Source organism: Lemur catta, chromosome 1, assembly GCF_020740605.2.
Source record: "Lemur catta isolate mLemCat1 chromosome 1, mLemCat1.pri, whole genome shotgun sequence".
NCBI lineage: Eukaryota > Metazoa > Chordata > Mammalia > Primates > Lemuridae > Lemur > Lemur catta.
The window spans coordinates 127,082,044-127,102,467 of NC_059128.1; the positions used below are offsets into that span (position 1 = coordinate 127,082,044).

The 20,424-nt window shown below is 49.5% G+C and overlaps 1 protein-coding gene across 3 annotated transcripts in view; it reads right to left on the bottom strand.

Annotated features, from left to right (window-relative positions):
• The window catches only part of FRMD4A (FERM domain containing 4A), a 181,977-nt gene that overhangs the window by 4,893 nt on the left and 156,660 nt on the right, over positions 1-20,424 (bottom strand). For 2 of the 3 annotated variants that reach the window (XM_045533693.1, XM_045533706.1), the window contains 8 exons: positions 19,644-19,777; positions 15,906-16,028; positions 12,297-12,525; positions 10,123-10,179; positions 6,029-6,266; positions 5,038-5,205; positions 2,912-3,786; positions 1,692-1,788 (listed from right to left, as the gene is read on the bottom strand). In XM_045533693.1, coding sequence (XP_045389649.1) covers positions 1,692-1,788; positions 2,912-3,786; positions 5,038-5,205; positions 6,029-6,266; positions 10,123-10,179; positions 12,297-12,525; positions 15,906-16,028; positions 19,644-19,777 — 1,921 coding nt within the window. Of the gene's footprint in view, positions 1-248; positions 568-1,691; positions 1,789-2,911; positions 3,787-5,037; positions 5,206-6,028; positions 6,267-10,122; positions 10,180-12,296; positions 12,526-15,905; positions 16,029-19,643; positions 19,778-20,424 lie in introns of those variants that run through there. The other variant, XM_045533701.1, reaches the window with a different exon arrangement.

Here is a 20,424-nt window from a genome sequence, read left to right on the forward strand (position 1 = left end):
ACTGTAGCAGTGCTTTACAGATTTCAACATGCATTTGATTCACCCAGGGATGTTTCTAAATGCAGATTATGGACTGACTACATTTTGAAAAGCAGGGCTCTGCAGCATTTGGCACCATGCATGGCTGTCACTCAAGAATGCTGGGATGAAAGGATCTACTAAGTCTGCCCTTGGTGCTCTGAAAGTTAAACTGCAGTGATGCTGTTCTTTTCCTGGACATCAATTACTAGCCCAGTAAAAAAGTCTACAAATATTTATATGTCTAAAACATACTTTGCCAGTCTTTTCTGGGAGGTAGCATTGGGAATATCTAACATCTGATGTAAGAACATACGTATAAACATACAGTTCCCATGTATCTAGAAATAAAACATAAAAATAATGGCTCCCACACCATTTGGATGTTTCCTTCTAGAAACTATGACATGGGGCAAGGCAACACATCTGGGATCACAAACGCATGGGCAGAAAGAATAAAACATTCCCTTACGATACCTCTATTCATGAGTACTTTGGTGAGTTGGAGACTCAGACCCATCCATAATGGGTGAGTTTTCTGTTGCTTCTCTGAACAAAAGAAAGCAGAAGGAGGAAGAGAAGAGATGTCATGTTAAAGAGAGGAACTGACACAGACATGATTAGTAGCTTATTAATACATTGGCAAGGCCCATGATTAGACCACACTTAAGAACCACTGGTGTAGTGGAAGACAGGGTTTGCGGTCACAGAGAGCAGAGCTGAAATTCAGCTCCCTTCGGCTGTGTGACCTTGGGCATGGCACTTATGTTTTCTGAGCCTCATCTATAAAACTAAAAGATCCAGTTATTTCCCTTGCAAGGTTGCACTGAGGATTATGTAAGCCCCAATATATTAGAAGAAGCACCCAGCCTTTGAGTACACAGCAAGCACTCAATACATGTTAGTTCCCCTCCTCTCTGGCCAAAAACTAAGGCTCCAAAAAGCCTGGTGTAAAATCACTACAGATAAACTTGCAGGAACAAAACGCCAAGCTATGGGAGCCTGAAGACAGTCAGTCAGCAGAGGCAATTCCGGAATTGTGGTTTTCTCATGAGTCAACCCACACAGCTGTCAGATTGTTCCAGATATGCCCCTATCCAGCAAGCCAGAAACTGCGGCTAAAACTAGGTAAGGGGACCCCCTCAGTCCTTTAACCGAAAGTTATTGACAGAATGTAACATCCACTTAGAGGCAATGTCTCATCTTAAGATGCATCCTGACACTAAGCCAGCAGGCACACTGAGAGGCACGTGACACATCTGGCCCCAGCCTGGCACACAGAGGTGCCTAATTAGCTCTATTACTCCCCCCGACATTTTTGCCTGGCATTCTGAGTCAGCCTGGGTACAATCGAAACCCGAATCAAATGCTGTCTGCCATTCTGACCGAACAAGCACAATTCTACTTCCACCTCCCTCCGTCCCAGGAACCACTGCCTACCCTAAAAGACAACACAGAGAATTCACCTCTGTAAGGCAGGGCGAGGGAAAGGAGTGGGTAGAAGGTGAAGGTAACAGCAATTCATGAAGACGTTTCCCAGTAATGAACCCTCATCGTTTGCTTACTGATACATATTCTAATGTCACCAGGATCTTAATGTTACAACACTTCCTAGCAGATAGATGCAGTCCAGAACCCAAGAACCAGGCTAAAGGCCTGGAAGGGGAACTCACCCAGTCTGCCAGGTTAGGATGTGGTGGGGACTGCTCGGGGGGGTGGCTCCAATTTCACTTGACGGCGTTGAGCTTCTCTGGCTTTGAGGTAAGGCAGCTGTGCGCAGGTGGCGCAGGAAAGGCAGGGAGAAGACAGGGATCAGACACAGGTGCAGCAGCTCCTGACTCCCTGGCCCACACCAACCCAGTGGCTGGGAGTCGCCACTTCCAAGCATACTAGAGGTGACCCCATGGCAGGGGCTCAGTGGGGGCTTATTTCTGCACCCCCCCCATGTCTGCACCCCACCAATTACATTTTCTCCCCAAAACTGTGCACCAAAACCGTGTACCTCTATTACAAGTCAAGCTGACCTGGCATCCTACGTCCCTGCTTTGCCACCAGAAGTGGTCACAGGGATGGGGCAGCTTCTGCAGCAGCAAAAACCCTGAAGCCCTAGAGTCCTCTGAGGGAGCCCTGGGCAGGCCTCATGCTCTGGCCTCAGGGCATTTTCGGATATAACCGAGATGCTCTCAGTTATGAATAGGGGCCTCCAGAAAGGTCCTCAGAGCTTGCTCTCCTTGCTGTTTCAGGCTTGTCATTTGCTACTTCAGTGCATTTTGAAGGGTAGGGCTTTTAGAAGCTCATCCAAATCTGATTAGTGGGAGTTTTTGATACGGGCAACATAGAATTCTAGTTGGGGAAAATCTAGGAAGTCGATCCTACTTAAAGGCATCCTTTGCTTTCTTGGGAACAGAATCTTTTTCATCAGTAAACCTCAGAGCTGTTTAAAATTTTTAGTATAAAATATATTGCAAAAGATCTACCTGACCTCTTCATGTAAAGCAAATTCATTAGACAAGCACTAAAATTTCAATAGAACATAAACAGCCCTGTCCCTTTATCAGTGATATTTACAAACCACTGGTTCTTCTAATAGGGTCACAGACGATTACGCACTCTCAAAGTCTTTTTGGGACGTCAATGGCAAACTTCATTTTACAGATGAAGAAGGGACATGAAGAAGATTCTAGGACCCTTAAGTCCATGGTACACTTAACAAATGCCTGAATCATTTTAATTCTGGTCTCTGGAGCTTGTCATCTGGGCTAAATGTGCCATAATAAATGAGTCCATGGGGACATGGGGGCACAGCCAGGTCCCCAGAGCCGATGATTTCCTTTGCTCGCCGCATGTAAGGTCTAAGGGCCTCCCCCACCGCAGCCCCGCCGTCCCCTCTCACCTGACGTGGCCTTGCACATCTGGGGCATCCTGGTGACCCTGCTGTGCGCCACGAAGGTGCTCTGGGAGGAGGTGCTGTACTGCGAGCCGCTGTCGGAGGAGGTGGAGCTGGTGTGCGACAGGCGGCTGTGCTCCTTGTGCGAGGCGGTGGAGCGCTGGTACCACTGGCGCAGCTCGTCCGAGACGGCGGCGCGGCCCGCGCCCTTCTCGTGAGCGCCCTCGCGGCCCAGCGATGGAGTCCGCAGGATCTGCGAGCGGGACGGCGTCAGGCGGCCCGCGTCGCCCTCGTCGCTGCCGCCACCGCGCCAGCTCTCCTTGAACAGGCCTCCGGCCGTGTAGGAATTGGAGGTCTTGAACTGCGCCTTGACGCTGTAGTGGCCCTCCTGGTCGCTCTCCAGGCTGCGCACCACCACCGGCGTGGCGCTGCCCTCGATGTACAGCGGGTACTCCTTGATGCGGTACTGGGAGCTGGGCTGGCTCTGGCTGTGCAGGTACACGCCGCCGCCCGCGCCCCCCGCGCCGCCGCCGCGCGCCGCCAGGTTGGGCATGCTGCCCGAGCTGCCCGCGCCCAGCGCGCCCGCCGCCCGCGCCCGCTGCCGCTGCCGCGCCTTGGACGGCGAGTCCTCGGCCAGCGTCGAGTAGTTGGCGTTCATCTGCGCCGGGTAGTAGTGCTCCGAGCTCGAGTGGCTGGTGCACGACGAGCAGTCGTCCATGGGGTCCGAGCCGTTGCTGCTACGAGTCCGCGGGGTGTAGAAGTCGGGGCTCCCCGTGTCATTCTCCGAGCCCAGGAGCTTGCCCTGGGACTCCAGGCTGGAGCTCCGGTGCCTAAAGTGCAGTGCGAGGCTGTGCAGTCGCGTGGGGCTGATGTCCACCGACCTGCCGGGAGATGGCCTGGGTTGGTCTGGGGGGACCCAAGAGGGGCGCACTGGAGATCCCCCCATGTGTTGCACGTAAGGAAGAGCAAAACCCACGCGGGCTCTTAGCCACCAGGGAGTGGAGGGGTTGCCGGGGCGTCTACAGACTCAGAGTCTGAGCAGGGTTGGCCACTGGTGGTCCCTGGAGGTGAACCCGGGGCCTCGCTTTGATTCCCAGTGAGAAGTGAAGCCAGAACTCACATAAGGGTTTCCTCTGGAACAAGTATGCTAATACTGGAGCTTTTTTTCCCCCTTTAAGGTGGAAAATGATTTTATAGATACAAAGATGACCCCAAAATCACTATTCTGGTGTTACGTTAAACCAGATAAAATGCCCATTTTTGTAGATCAAAAGAGTCCAACAGAGGCCCTTCATATGGTTTAACCAAATACTATTAAGAAATCCACACAAATAGATTGCAATTTTCTGTGCAAACTTGAAAATGGAAGAACACTTAAAAGATTGAATGATGCAAATATTTGCCACACTGTTACTCTGTCTATAATCCATTCTGCTCATAGTGTCCACACCATTAGTATTCATCAATAGCACATGGCAGATGACATTGCCAGATGCTGGGACTTCATGTGAAGTTCACAGGGCCCCGCTGGCCAACCACAGGAAGACTTGAGTTCCAGTTGTGACTGTCACTCAGGGTGGAATCGGAAGCCCCCACCATGTGGCTCTCCATGGCCTGGTTTTGCTTTTTAGAAAATGAAAGTGTGATTCCCCAAAGCCTAATTTTTGCCTATTTCTTTTACTAATTGTGAGTTTATACCTTGAGGCATTAAAGGAATTTCAGTGTTGGTTTAGGTCTCAGTAGGAAGTTGTAAGAGGACTATCAAACAGAGATCATGCATGCCCAGCAGGGCAAGGCTGTTCTGGTCCCAGCTCTTCCCATGCTAACCCGGCCAGCCTCTCCTGCCTGCATTTTGATCAGGAAAGCTCTTTCCATGCTGACTGTCCCCAGGAGCCTGAGGAATCTCGGCCGATGCCAAGTGCCCCCGGATGGGGACGGTGTGCTATCCCTCAGCTAATGAAGGCTGACCTCTGCCAGCTCAGTTTTTTAAATTCAGCTTCATTTATTCTTATGGGTTCAGGTCTGTCTCAGCTCACCCGTTATTTGGGCCAGTCTGGGGCCAGCAATGCCTAATTTTAAAAAGGAAGGTCTGGTCCGAGGAGGGAGGCGGCCTGAAAGCCGGGAGGACTCACCTTGTGGAATGGACATAGTGGGGACTCCGGACCCGGAGGTCCGGTGTGGACGGCATGCTGGACTGGGAGTTCCAGTGGGGGAGGCCACGGATGGGGCTGTTCTGCAAGGAGCTGCTTCCTCCTCCTGCTTCGGTGCAGCTTCCCGTGCTGGGGAAGCGCTTGTGGCTGCTGCAAACCCAAGGAAGGCATGTTGTCACTGCCAGACAGATGGCACCTCCAGGGGACTGGCTAGCTTGGGACACAGATCTGGGTGAGGACTCCCCACCTCACTCCCTCAGATCTCTACCGTGGTCCTCAGCCTCTCCCCCAGCAGTGTGTGGGGGTCCTGGTCCCTGACACCCCCCAGATAATAATGAGCTCAAGACCCTCATCAGCCTTCTCTGTAACAGGCACAGGGTGACTGTCCTGTAATCCCCTGCCCTCACTGTTTTTCTGTTCCAGGAGACAAATATTTACCTGTAGGCTCACCCACTTAGAGCTTTATAGGGTGCAATTAAAGGAAATGAGAAAAACAGAGAATTGGACCAAAAATTCCTTCCAAAAAAAATAAATAAATAAACAACAACAAACCACTCTCTACAATGTCAGCCTAGTAACGAGCTGAGGAGGCATAGCTCCAGTTACAGCTGTTTGGCTCCAGAATTCTGCTGGATGACAGCTTAGAGTTCTGACCCACTCTGGGACTCCTGTGAGTGGACTCGCACTTGCCATTTCAGAATAGCACTGCCTGAGATTTCCTAATTAATTCCTGTGGCATTTAACGGCATTAAAGCCATCTGCCATCACCTTGATGGTGAGCCAAAGCCCAGCTCCCCCCGGACGACCAAGCTGCACCGCAGCAGTGTTGGCAGCAGGGGGCGCTGTGGGCACAGCACCGGGGAAGGCAAACCCAGGTGGAGGAACCAGGCGGCTGCAGATTTTGTGCCTGCCCTGTGATTCTTCCAGAGCGTAGACAGTGACCTCACTTGGCCTCATTCACGACCCGACTCACCTGGAATGGCCGTGGGAGGAGCGTTTCTTGACCTTCTCATAGGGCTCATCCAAGGAGGACTCACTCCACATCTTGGGCTTTATGGGGGACTTGTCGTAGTCACTGCGGTGATAGTGCATCTGCCTGAGTCCCTCCAGGGACTGGGGAGGAGGGGGCCTATTGTGCGATGGTGGCCGAGGAGGGAGTCCCTTGTGAGGAGAATGTAAGGGGGATATTGTGCTGGTAACCTGAGAGTCTTCTGCACAAACAAAGAGAGGGAGTGAGCATGGGGCATCCTTTCCACAAGACCCGGACAGAGCCCCCACCCACCTGCACCCCACATTGGCACCTCGGGGCCACACAGCCAGATCCACACCTTTCCTTTGCCCATGTAACAAAGAGCCCTGGGACCCTTCCCCAGTTGCCAAGACAAGTCAAGACCCGTCAAGCCCAACCTGAGCAAACCAAACCCCAACCACATGCAGAATTGCACAGGAAGAGACCTCCTATCACTTCTGATTAGACATGGATGAAACAAAGTCTGAATTTTATAAAATACCATCAACAAATGACTGCTTCACCCCAAACTGCAAAACGTAGTTATTACCATATTGTAAGTTTTCTTTCAACAGACACTAGGGATCTGTGTTGCTTTGGGGCATTCTAAGCCCTATAGACTTTCGTCTGTTTTGTTTCCTGCTGTATCCTCAGTGCCATGAATGGCAGCTGACACACAGTAGGTGCTCAGTAAGCACTGGCTGGGAAAACACATGAATGAAAGTGTATCCGTCCAGTGTAAATATCTGCTGGGTGGATCTGGGTTTCTACTCGGCTTTTTCCCAGAGCTATCTGTATTCTCTTAGGTTCCTGTATATTTTAATTTTGGAACTGCTGTAAATTCTTCGGGAAGGAGATGGGCTAGGAAGACTAAGTACTACAAAATTATTCTCTGCCTTCAGGGGAGTGATGGTCTAACACATCAGGGTGCTACAGGACTTCTGGAGACTGAATTCAATTAGTCTAGGAGGGGCCGTGAGAGGGGCTGGTCTTGAAGGGGACTGAGCAGTGGACGGGCAGAGAGGAGGAGGAAGGAGGGAATTTGAGGCAGAGCGTGGAAGGAGGAGCTCCCGTCAGCGTAGCCGACCTGAACGCACTGTGATGACAGGAGTTGGGATGGGGTCCTTCAAGCCCCAGGAAAACTTTGCAACTTCTTAAGCATGGATGCATCAGGGTGAAAAAAATCCTGTTTGAGAACTATTCACCTGGCAGCATTCAAAAATGAGAAAGGCAGGGAGAGGGACTGGAGCAAGGGTGGCCCATGAAGACGTAGGGCAGGTCAGAATTTAAAGGACAGAGGAGGGAACACTTCAGCCTTCTTGGGGAAGGCAGAGGTGGGAGCTGGAGAGGAAAAATACACAAAAAGCAAACCCCCAAAGCACTAGCCACCTTTCACTTGTCCCTAAATCCATTCCTAGCTAGTAAGCCGTTCTCAGCCGGGGACACCCACTACGCTTCCCTTCCTCCTTTGCCCTCTCAAATCAGTAAAGGAGGAGTCTGGGAGAAGGGATCTGTGATGGAAGTGTGGGGTACAATGGGAGGTAATAAGGCCCCTCAGGAAGTCCTGGGGTCTGGTACATGGGGAAGAAACTAGAATCACCAGTGACGTTTCAGAATGAGCTAACGACATCATCTATTGCTCTGGCAATTTCTCTATGACAAAGGAATCTCACTAGATTGTTCTTGTTCCCTCCCCAGGAGAGACTGGGGTACACACAGGCCAACAACAGGGCTGGGATCTCTGATAGTCAAAGCAATCCCCCCGCCCCCGCTCCCACCCAGGGAATGAAGCAGATAATAAAAATATTACAATCTGATTTCTAATAGCAGGGGCAAGACGACTCTGTAAATCACCCGCCAGGCTTCCCCCACATCAAGACCAATCATCATTATTATTGCAATTATGATTATTACCATAACTAGGGTAGACCTTTTATGTTTTCCATCTGAATAGGCACTTAGCATTGCCCGCCTGAGGTTTCCCTACAGGGCAGAAAAATTAACTGCCACTTAATATATTTCCACGTAATTAATGCCCTCGCCTCCCAGTGTTTTGGTTGAACATCACAGGAACATTCTCAGAGACGGTTCTGTGTTTGGAATTCTTGCTTCCCCCATGTAGGGTGGTGGTGGCAGCAGCAGGGAATCAGTTCTGCTTTTCTAAGAATTTCTCAAGAAAATATCCTGGTAACTGGCAGGTTTTAAAAATCCAATGTATGCTAAGGAAGACCACTCAGCCATTTAAAAAAAGATGAATTAATACCTTTTGCAACAATCTGGATGGAACTGGAGACCCTTCTCCTAAGTGAAGTCTCTCAAGAATGGAAAAACAAACACCATGTGTTCTCGCTATTAAACTGGAACTAACCGATGAGCACACACGTGCACAGAGGGAAGTAAATCTCAGGGGAAATACAGCAGAGGGGAGGAGGGAAGGAGAGGATGGGCAAATACCTACCTAACAGGTATAATGAATGCTATCTGGGTGATGGGCACACTTATAACCCTGACGATACATGTAACCAAAAACATTTGTACCCCTGTAATGTTTTGAAATAAAAAAAGTAAAAGTAATCCATCTGCGGTAGTAATAAAGTATGGCATGAAGCTACAGAAAATGGAAGTGGGCCATAAAATTAAAACTACAAAGTCACGCTAGCAAATGGTAATTATTACGAGGTAACTCATGATCAGTAGGTTCTAGTGGAAAGACAGTTGCCTGCCCTCAAAGTCAAAGGACGTGAAGACATGATAACCACAAACATTTGGAATATGACTCAGTAGTTTAAAGCTGTGGTCCCCAACCCTGTTAGGAACCAGGCCGCACAGCAGGAGGTGAGCTGCGGGGTGAGTGAGAGAGAAACTTCATCTGTATTTACAGCCGCTCCCCATCGCTTAGCCACCCCCCCAACTTCCATCCATGGAAATGTTGTCTTCCACGAAACAGATCCCTGGTGCCAACAAGGTTGGGGACCACTGGTTTAAAGGGCTTTGGAGAATAGCCTTATGCAAAGGCAAGTATTTAAGTCATCCTAAGGTTAGTTTGGATGTGTTACCTCCACGGGCAGATGGATGAGTAGTAGACATTTGCTGTTACTTTGTTGCCTACCATCTAAGATTCCTTCTGCTAACAGCTCCCTGATTTTGCTTTCTTCTGTTTTGTTTGGTGTTAACCTTTTTGGTCTGGATGTGATACTGGCCATTCAGAGCATTCCATTCCATGGTCACGCTGATAAATTCTAAGATGAACCAGTGATCCTGCCAGAGCCAATGATCTATACCAATGATCTTGGGTCCTTTGGCTAGAGCTGATAAGAAGGGAGTATATTCTCTTTTCCTGCTAGAAACGGAACTGTGAAACAAGGCTTGACATGTTGGAGGCCCCCACGGACGAGAATCTGCCAAAGGGTGAGCCAAACACTAAGAAAAGTAGCATGAGGGGACATGTCTTGATAATTTTGAACCCCCGAATCAAGGTACATCTGTTGCTGTCCCTTAAACTTTCATGTCACATAAGCCAATAAATTCCCATCTTTATTTAAAAAGAAAAAGAATCTGATGAGAATAGGACAACTTTCAAGGCCTGATCAGGTGTCTAAAGGGACCTGTCCCCTTTCATTGTCACTTTTGTCTCAGGAAGGCACCAAGGGTTTGTTTTGTCCCTTCCTACTACACCCAGGCTCTCCTTGTGGGTTTTAATCTTTCATTTGTGATCAAATCAATCTCTACCCCCTTCCTCCAGGTATTATGAATACTCGAAACTATACACAGTGTTTAGAATTCTCTATCTAGTTAAAAATGTGGTTTTGGCTACTAAAAAAGTGAAGCACCACTCGCTGGAAATCACCCTGAATCCCATAAAATTCCCATAAACATGTGTTTCTGTAGCACCCACCCACTCCCAATCAAATGGGTGAACTCTGGGAAACGAGGGGGCTTGCGGGGAATCCGCCTGCCTCCCGCACCTGCCTCCCGCACCTGCTGGCTCCAGACCAGGTACAGAGCCACCCCCGTTTCCTCCGAGCTCCAGGCTTTCAGGTCGGAAGTGAGTAACCTACCGTCCTCAAGAACAAGTGCATCGGAGAGGGAGCTGTCTTCACTGGCGATATTTCCATCTGAGAAGACAAAAAGCAAAAGTCTGTGAGTGCAGCACATTCCTTCCACAAAGCCCTGTCTGTAAAAGTAGTGTGCTCACCACTCCCTCCTGGCCTCCTCTTTCTAATCAGAAAGAAGCCATGAGATACAATAAAAATGCTGTCAGGCATTTCTTTTGACAGCCCCTGGGCTGGGCCATGAGCTCAGCCTCCCCGCCCGACTTTGCAGTGTGCCTTGGTTTTTGTGTTTCTGTGCTCTGGTTCCGTAGGCTCCTGCGATGCCATGTGGTGTCATATCCGATATAAAGGCTGCCCCAGCCTGGTTAAGCTGCATCGTTGTCCCAGCACAAACTCAGGGCATGTACCGACGAAACCAAAGGAAATAAACTGCTGTTTATTCTCCAAATGCGAAACCAGGGTTGGGAACCTTGCTTTGCTCATGCAGCAATAAATGGCTTCTCAATAAACTTCATAAGCCATTAGCAGAGAAAACAAGTGTGCTAAGTACAGACTCCATCTCTCCGAAGCTTGTTTTTATAGACACCATTCAATGAACCAGCACACACCCAAGAGGGAGACATTAAATAATCCTCCCGGTTTCACTGCTGGGGAAACTGAGGTGCACCCAGGGAAGACGTATACACACATTAAGGGAAGAGTGGTTTGTGCGAGGTTGCTCTGCTCTCCCGGCAAAGTGAACGAAGGTCCCAAGTCCTCAGATGCCAAATTTAGTGTTTTAGCTCTTCAAATAAAATAACATGCTGAGGAACTAGCAAGAGCCTTAATCACTGCTCTAGTTCAAGTGGGCTCTTGGATGTTTCTGCAGAGTTGGGAACCCCCAAGTGCCTTTGAGGTGGCAGGCAGAGGTCTCACACGGGCTGTAAGAAAAGGGTGGGCTGGCCGGTGGGCTCCGTTAGGAAGTGGGAAAAGTTGCATGGTCTCGGCCAAGGATAACAGGGTGAAACAGGGAAAGATGCTTATTCCAAATTTCCTAGAGCAAAAGCCTTTTTAAAATTCTCTCTTTTTAACTAGGAATTCGCTCTATTCCTATTGCTTGATGAACTGAGAACCTTGACTTTGGCAACCATGGAACCTCTAGCACATTGTTGCTTCCCTAGTATGCCAACACGTTTAGGCTGCAGATATACATAATGATATCATTGTGGTAAAACAGACATGACATGAACTTTACCATTTTAACCATTGTAAAGCGTGCGGTTCCGTTGCGTTAAGTACATTCACGATGTTATGCAACCGTCACCACCGTCCATCTTCTGTTGGGATAACATTTTCATTTTCCCAGACGGAAGCCCTGTACCCACTAAGCAATCACTCCTCATTCCCCACTGCCCCCGGCTCCTGGTAACCACTATTCTACTTCCTATGTTCCTAGAGCAAAAGTATTTGAGACGTGTGTACCCTAGGAGACAATACTTGACATGTATTTTCAAGAATTCACTGACTTAGAGAAAAAGGATTCTAACAGTTTGGGGGACTTGAGGTTTGTTGGTGGATTTTGGGGTATTTCCCTCTAAAGTTTACCAAATATAGGAGTTCAGCCAAACTCCTAACTCCTGACCAGAGCTCAGGGCTCTTGACAATGACACAGGGGTGGGCCAGTCCTCCCAAGCCTCGGCTGTTGGGACAGGAGTCCCCTGGAAACAGAGTCAGACTGGGGATTTTTGGGGAGCTGCTGGCCTGCAGGGCCTGCTCAAGGAGGAGGAGGAAGAAAAGGGGGAGGTCACTGATGCTGTGTACCCCAGCCACCCCGCTCTCCTCCCAGACTTAGGTAGGGGCATTCATGTCCCTGAGGAGGTCAGAGTCTGGGCTTGCCATGTCACCTCTGCTCAGCTCGCAGTAAGGGCTGAGAAGAGTGTCAGCTTGTCACTGTGGCTTCCCCAGGGAGGCAGTCCCCAGTGACAGTGCTGGTTCCACTTGTGCAATCCCTTTCATCTGGATATCTGAGTGTATGTGGTTGCTCTCGTGTGGTAACAGATGACAAATTAAGGCACAGAGCAGTTAAGTGGCCACTCAGCTCGTGCGGGGAGCTGGCCTCTCGGACTACCCGTGGGACCCGGCGTCTGGCTCCCTGAGGCCCCACGGTGGGAGGGGGTGTGGGCGGCCGGCATGGCACTGACCGTCTATGATCAGCGAAGCCCTCTGGGTGGGTTTCTTCCCAGACTTGATGCGGTTCTCGTTGATTGCATTTTCAATCTCCTGCAGCTTCTTCAGTGCATTCAGGTAAGAGGTTTTCCTTTGTTTCTTCAGTTTCTTGCTGACGTTGGGGTCGCTGGCAAGGCGGCGGGCGGCCTCGGTTATCTGGGACTGGATGGCAAACTCCCGTTCCAGGCGTTCCAGCTCGGCTTCCTGGGGGAGGGAGAGCCACAGCTGTCACCGGGGAGGCTGAGCAGGAGACACCCATCCTCCCCTCCCCATGTCCCCTGCCCAAGGCGAGCCCGGCTCCTTGGGAGACATGTGTACCAGGAAGCCAGCAGTCCCAGTGCCTGACCCCACCCCCGCGGGACCCCACCCCCACCGTGGTAAGAGAGTGGCCCCACTCCTGAAATCTCTGCCAGCTGCGGGCCCTGGACACAGCCACTGTGACTCTTGGCTCCCGTTACCTTTGGAGACCAGTGTCGTTGTGTACACTGGCACCATCACTGAGAAACAGTTCCCAGCCCCAATTCTTGGGGGCACTTGGCTTTGTTTCTCCTGTCCCCAGCAGGGTTCTTCAAGATAAGCCAAAGCCTTCTTGGACATTCAGAGCCCCTTGGTTGTCATTTTCTTTCCCTTTCAGGCCTGGGACATGGCATTACTTTTAGACTCATTTTTCTGTCATTCCTCTCTGTGGGTTTGCCGACGGGGAGCCCACACACGTACACCTAACCCACATGTCCTCTGACTCACATATGTTGTGCCTCTCATGTTGGGACAGGTCCCCACTCACCCGTGTCTTTCAGAAGCTCTTTTTGCAAAAGCTCCAGCTGCACTTCTAACACCTGCTTGTCCACGGACGCCCTGCTCGGGCTCCGCCTGGGCCCTCCACGAGCACTGACGGTGTGGGGGGTGGAGCCAGTTCCCCCCCGCTCCCCGGACGAGTGTCCCCTCCTTCTCGTGCAGCCCGCTCCCACCTCTACCCCTCCCTTGGGCCGGGATGTGCTGATGAACGAGAGTCTCCTCAAACAGAGTCTGGGGCCTGGGGAGAGTGAAGCTGTGGCTGTCAGAAAATGCCTAGGGGACCCAGAGGGTGACACCCCAGAGAGTGTGTCTGCTCTCTGCTGACCACACGCTCCTCTGCAGACGTGTGTGCACCAACTCAAGCACGTGTGTGTGATGATATGGGGGGGGGGGTGAATGCAGAATCCCCCTGAAATATCAGCTTGTCTGTTTTCCTATTTCCTCTCCTCCCTGATGAGACCCCTCCAGTCAAAGCTGGCTGTCAACAGCAGCCTCTCAGGTTAGGATCTGGAACAGAGGGCTGCACGCTGGCTCCTAGCGCAGGGCCCAGATCCCCTGGGGGCTTGGAGGAGACGTGGAATCTCTGTCTAACCCCACACCTAGTAACCCCACGACAGATGCATCAGCAGTTTCTCCAAATGCCGGCGAGCAAGGCGTGGAGACCACAGATCTCGCCCGAGGAGATGCACGGTCACACTGCAATTTGGCAGGAGCTCCCCTAGCCATGCAGGAGGAGGTGCCCACGTCTGCTGGAATCAGATCTGCCCTTCTAGTGGCCCAGTGGGCACAAGTTCTTAGCCTGATTGCATTTACTTTTGAGCACCTTAAGTCTGCAGGGAGCAGGGACCGGGAGTAAGAGGAAAAAGTGAAGGTTAATCAGAACCACTTAGGAGATAATAAACTCCTTACTCGGCCTTTGCATGCTGGCCGCGTTCGTTCTCCCAGAGGGAAGAGAATGTCGAGATGGACTCAAGCCCAGTGTCCTGAAACAGGCCAGCCACCCGGGGACAAAGGCTGTTCTGTGAGTTTGGGCTCCACCGGGCAGCTGCTTGTGGGCTGTTCCAATGGCCCTGACCCCAGACACTGACTCAGAGTCTTGCGGGGAGCCCGGGACGAATTCTACTACTTAATCTAGGACAAGTGCAAGGCTGAACGCCCTGTGGGTGTGCACAGGGCCGCCTGCTGGGAGAGCAGGAAGCGGGCGCATCTCCAGGGGCAGCAATAGCGCCCGGGCCGGTCTCTTCCTTCCCAGAGGAACCCTGCCGAACGCCCGCTGCTTCTGTGCGGGTTCCTTTTTATGGACGTAGGAGACAGAACGTGCAGGGACAGGTGAGGAAACACGGATGCACCGTGGAAGTCCCAGGGCACTCAAGTCATCCTTTACCGAAGAGTGTCAAAGGTGCAGTGGGACTTGGGGAAGACCCGTGGGAGCTGGGGCGGGGCACTCACTAAAAGTGGGCTTGCTTTTGAAAGTGCGAGTGCCAGCTGTCTGCCCAGCAACAAGGGAAGCTGAAGTTCCTGCTGATCAGCTGCATTTGAAAAATACCCGGCCATATAGATTTCCCAGTCCTGCCCTCCTTCACCCCCACCCACAGCCTCGGCTCTGCAGGGAACTAATGTCAGGTGAGCATCCAGCAGGTGCTAAGTCCCGAGTTCCCTGTTTTCCATATACTAGCTCATTTAACCCTAGTGACAGCCCAAACAAGTCAGGGCTCTGAGCTGCCTTTTACCGAAGACAAAAAATGCCTGATCGAGCTTTAATTTTGGATGAAGCTCACTGTGATGTGTCCACCAGCGTTCCAGGGACCTGTGACTGCAGATCTCAGGACATCTGTCTAATGCTTAGATTGGCCCGGGGCACCTGGGTCACCCTCTGAACTCACCGGGCGCACTAACCCTGCCAACCCTACCGCAGGTGTTCCATGAGAACGTCAGTGTCCCCTGATCTTTCTCTTAAAAGACTAAAATCCACGGTATTCGCTTTTCCATTGGCTTTGAGTCCTGACGGTTAAGCCCTCTGTTCGGGAGCGTGTTAATTAGTAACTGTATTCAGAGTCAATGTGGCAAAACACTTCCTGGACATGACCCTGAGGCCTGCAGTTATTACCTGGCTTTTACCATCTCTCGGTCTCAGGCTGGACACTTATTAACCAGGCAGGGACTCAAGTTTTTATTGTCCCCTCCCTCTCCATGTGAACTCTGCAGCCCCCACCCCACCAGCGTTCAGTCCAAAGAGGATGAAAGCGGCTCCTCCAAACCGACGGGCGAAGCCAGGACGGCCCAGGTGTCTTGCTCGTATTCTCGTGGGGTTTTGAGCAGCCGCTGAAGTCCTGACCACGCAGGGCAGGCCCTACCGATCCTTCCCCAGCTAGGGGACCCTTGCACCTACAGCCAGCGCCTAAGTGTTCCTTCCTTTTGGATTGTTTTCCTGCACGGACCAGGCATTAGGCTTGGCTCTGAATAAGCCAGAGCTGGGAGGCCATTCAAAAGGCAAATATTCACGAGTGCCATTGGAATGTTCTCCCCAAGCTCCACTCAGCTGCCTGCACGAGCCAGGCAGCTTCAGTGTTAGACCAGCAACTTCAACAGGAACTCGAATGCCTGCTAATGCAAGCAAACGAATCCTACAAAGCGGAACCACGTACCGATCAGCCGGTTCACTCAAGAAAAGGTCAAAGGGAACATAGTGACATTAGGCAGAAATGAAGACATGGTTACAGAAAGCTCCTAACAAATGGGAAAAACGTAGATAACGCGAGAGAACCCAGCAGCAGAAAGGAAGGACGCACCTCTCCTTTGGGCAGGATTTTCTGCTCATCCAGCTTGAAGGCTGTGCCTATTCTTCTCCGAACAATGGGCGGTTCCTCCCCTGGATCCAGGGGATATTCCACAGGCAGTTTGCCTGTGAGCTCCTGCAAAAGAGCATTCGGAGTGCTTGTTTCCTCGAGCGCACGTGCGTGCACACCCCCCCCCCCCCCCACACACACAGGCACACACTCTGCAATGCACAGACTCAATGCCTAGATCACAAACATGGAGCACTAACCCTAAATAAGGGTTCATGGAACGAAATCGAAATTTCATTCCTCTAAAAATGTTTGAGAGTCGTCCTTTCTTTAGAGAAGAGATGTATTTCCAAACATAAACGTCTGTCGATAGAATTGCCATTGGCTTTCATTATAAAACCTGAATTTCACTCACTCATCTGTTAATCTAACAAGTGTCCTTCCTCGGTGCCTGCTCTGTGCCCGGGGAGCCACCCCACCAGTGAGGAGCACAGTCCACATAAATTCTTGTGTCTCTCTAGCTCCAAATCCTTGCCCTTCCCCCTCCAACATCTAGGTTTGCAATTTCTCTCAAATGAGTTTCTTAAGAGGAGTGGTATCTAGATGGCAAATTCCAGGAAAGTGGATTAATATGTAAGCTAGAAATTGAACATGGGCAGTAATTCTTCCACCCTGGCCAGTGGCTACAGGAACGGGCTGCAATGAAAAGACACTAAACTATATACAAGTAAGAGTTTTAGTAGACAACTGAAAATATAATCCATATTGTGTTCAAGGCTACTAAAAAAATCTGTTGTGTATTTGGGGCTCAAGAAATCTAATTATTTTGGGTACAAGAACAGTGAATTTAGATCCCAGGCAAAAGCTGGGCCACTGTTCTCTGAAATGCTTACGTGAGGGAATGAAAAGTCCACGGGGTCATTTCCCAGTGATCTGAACACAGAAGGGAGGAGGCCCAGGAGAGCAGGGAGGTGTGCATTTGTGTGCTCACAGTCTGGGTACGCACACACAAGAACACACGTGCACACCCCTGCACTCAGTGCTGGGCAGTGGGGGAGGAGGGATCAGAGTTACTCTCCCATAATGTGTTTTCCCAATTATGGCTCTGGGGTAGGATTTGGGATTAGAATTAGGCTCTCTACGAATGCATTATATCTTGGGCTGAATCAAGATCGGGTCTGAGTTAGCAGCTAATAGTCATTGTGAAGGCCAGGCAGCAACTGCAAGAAGTCACTTCGAGAGACCAGAGAAGTCTGGGGGACCCATAGTGTGTCTCCAAAGGCAGCGTGGGCACTTCCAGGCAAAGCCCAGCTCTGGGTTCCAAGGCCCCAAATCAACACAGATGCTGCACAGAGACTCAAGGGTCACTCCGACAAGGAAGAGGTCAGAAGCTTCTTCCTGGCAACATCCATCAGCCACACAGAGAGCTTTTGTCAGGGCAGCCCAATCCTGAGTGTCCAGCAGGCTGGAGAACCTAAATTATGGGAGAGTGACTCTGATCCCTCCTCCCTGCTGCCGTGTGCTGAGTGCTTGGGTGTGCGTGTGCGTGCACGCACACAGACTGTGAGCGTGTGCACACACACCCCTCCCTACTTTCCCAGGCCTCTTCCCTTCTATGTTCAGATCACTGGGAAATGACCCCGTGCACTTTTCATTCCCTAACGTAAGCATTTCAGAGCACAATGGCCAACTATCTGAGTATGAAATGCTCTGCAATTATCTTCCTCGGTTTTTTTCTTTCTTTTTGAAAAAAATGTGGTTCAAATGTCTCCAAAGTAGTTATTTGTTTATTTGGCAACTTTTTTTTTTTATCTGCTTCCCTAAACGCCTGTGTATTTGTTTAACACAACCTATTGTGGGTTTTATATTGTCAGGACTTTATTATTATTATTTTACCTAGAGACTTATAAAAAGGAGGGAAAAGTTCTTAAAATTCTCTTACATTTATTACTCTCAAGTGTCTGTGGTTTTAAAATATAGTTTAAAAAGGAGGGGACTGATTTTTCCCCATCTGCATGAAGGTATCTGAGTCGAGGTCTGGATTCTCCAGATATTTAATCTGATTTCGAATGTAACTGGAGCTGTGTGGCAAATAAGTAATTTAACACTGGGTAGTTGGGGCGCTCGGTTTGGTGCCTCTGTATTCTGCCAAACACTCTCAGTCTACCTTGCTCTGGCGGCTGCCTCCCCAGCAAACAGCTTCTTGATATGAGCTGAGCAGAGAAATGTGTGTGAACAGTGCAGAGTTGGCAAGAAGACTCCCCCCACCACTCACTGCAGGGGAGTCAAGGTGGGAATAGCATTGAACACACACAGGGAAGTCACCCGGCGCCCGACTTCTTGCTGGGCTATTTCTTCCACTCATGTTGTGTTTTCTGCTGGCAACATTATAAGAAGTGGGAACTTTGTTTTCCTTGTTTTGCATTTATTTTTCAGAGAGACAGTGAGGCTTTTCGAATGCATGCGAACCTTGCCCTGACATGTTTCCTAATGTGGATTCCCTGCCGGGGGTTCAGGGACGTTTCCTTTATTAAAAACAAAACAAGGCTTTACAAATTAGGAAAGGCAGACACCAAAACTCGTATTTTCCCAATCCTTCCAGCATAGTCTTTATAAAAATGTTGCTAATACTAACAGTATCACATAGCGCATTCCCCAGCTAGGCCAATGGGCTTTCCTGAGAGCTCCAATGGATTTGTGCTAATGTGGTTCTGCTTTGAGCAGGCTCCGGTTTAAATCAATCCAGACCATAATTAAGCCAAGTTGAAATGTAATGTGATCTCACTCTATAGCCCTTGTTTCATTCTTCCTGCTGCAAAGGCATTATTTGGGGGAGGGGAACACATCTCTTGCACTTGCTTTGGGAACTGCTTCATACCTCCCATTGTGACCTGTTTACCAACAGAGATCTTGGTAATGTCACATGGAGCACTATCTCTCTGGGAGAGCGCCCCTCCTCGATGCCCATGTGCAAGTACACACACACACACACACACACACACACACACACACACACACACACAGTAACATATGCCACATTCAAAAAATGAAGTCTCCAAACATTGCTATCAGAGAATCACGGGATAAACAGAAGAAGGTGGAAATGGACATTTAAAATAAATATAAACAACAGCCTGTAGCAGCCTCAAGGAAGCATTCCTTTGCATAAAATTCAAAAACATCACTGGGCTAAGAGTTTATTTTAAACAATAAAAGAATGAAAAAAACGCCAAATAGGTTTAAAGGGGATTGTATATCCATCGAAATCCTGGACCGCCAATACTTCTCAACAGGATGTCCAAAGACAAATTTGAAGCATCCTCAAGAGAAACAAGAGCTACAACAACAATAAACTCAGGCACAAAACCTTGGGAAGGTGGTGGCCAGCCGTCATATTCAACGAGGTACCAGCATGTGCGGAAATGCTTTCTAAACTATGGTGCGCTATACGAGTACAGGGGACTGTTATTAAGACTTGTCACTTGGCCTCTAGAGGGGTCCTATTTAGGATCTGGCCAGCAGCAGCTTTAACTGGTTGTCATGGTGTTCCATCAACGTCCACTAATTTGGATAAGGTGTATTACAGAGGTGTGGATATTTCCAACACCTGTGTTTCAGCACAGCTCACACCTCCCAGGTAGGCTCTCTATCATTCCCACCTTTTGCCCTTTGTCAACACGCTATGGTCAGTGATGGCCCAGACAACCCAGATTCCCACAGGATGAGGAATGAACCACTTACCGCTTCCCGGAGACAGAGTTTCTTTAGCTCCTCCAGCCTCTGACGTAGCGTTTCCTCCAGAGCTTCCTGCCTGGATCTCAAGGCAGCCAGCATGTCTTTCTTGGCCGACTGAGAGCTGTCTGATTCCTGAGAACCTGTCAATCAACAGTGGGGTTACCAGGCCAGCCGACAGGGGACACACATCTGGACCACTAATGAATTTAACCGGAGCCCACACTGTGGATGTGGGATTTATCTCGGGAATCAAAGGAGTGTGAAATAAAACAGGTGCTCAGAGTTTGAAGTGTGAAGAGCAAATTCCAGAACTGCATGGAATTTACAGCTAGTCGGAAGGGCTGCCAGGAAAATGGACACTCCTGAAAATACAGTTTATCTTTCTTGATTATCTTAAGATACGTCACACACCTGTTTTCATTTCACTGGGAAATTTTAACACACTTTATATACATCATGAGGGAAAATAAAGTTCATGCTAGTAATTTTAATATGCATTTTTAATTTTCTCTTGTCCATTTAAAAATACTTTTTTTTCTTGCTTAGTGCACAGATAAGGTGTGTTTATCATAAAAACTTTGAAAATGCAGACGGGTATAAAAACAGTCCATAAACTAGTCACCTAGAGGTAACCACTGCTGTGCATTTTCTTTTGACCTTTATTAAGGTCATATATATTTAAAAAGCACATATATTTAAGCATTATATTTAAAAAAATTAGAATTTTATTATATTTTTTAACTTCATATTGTATCACCAATTCCCTATCCATATTTTTACATGCTTT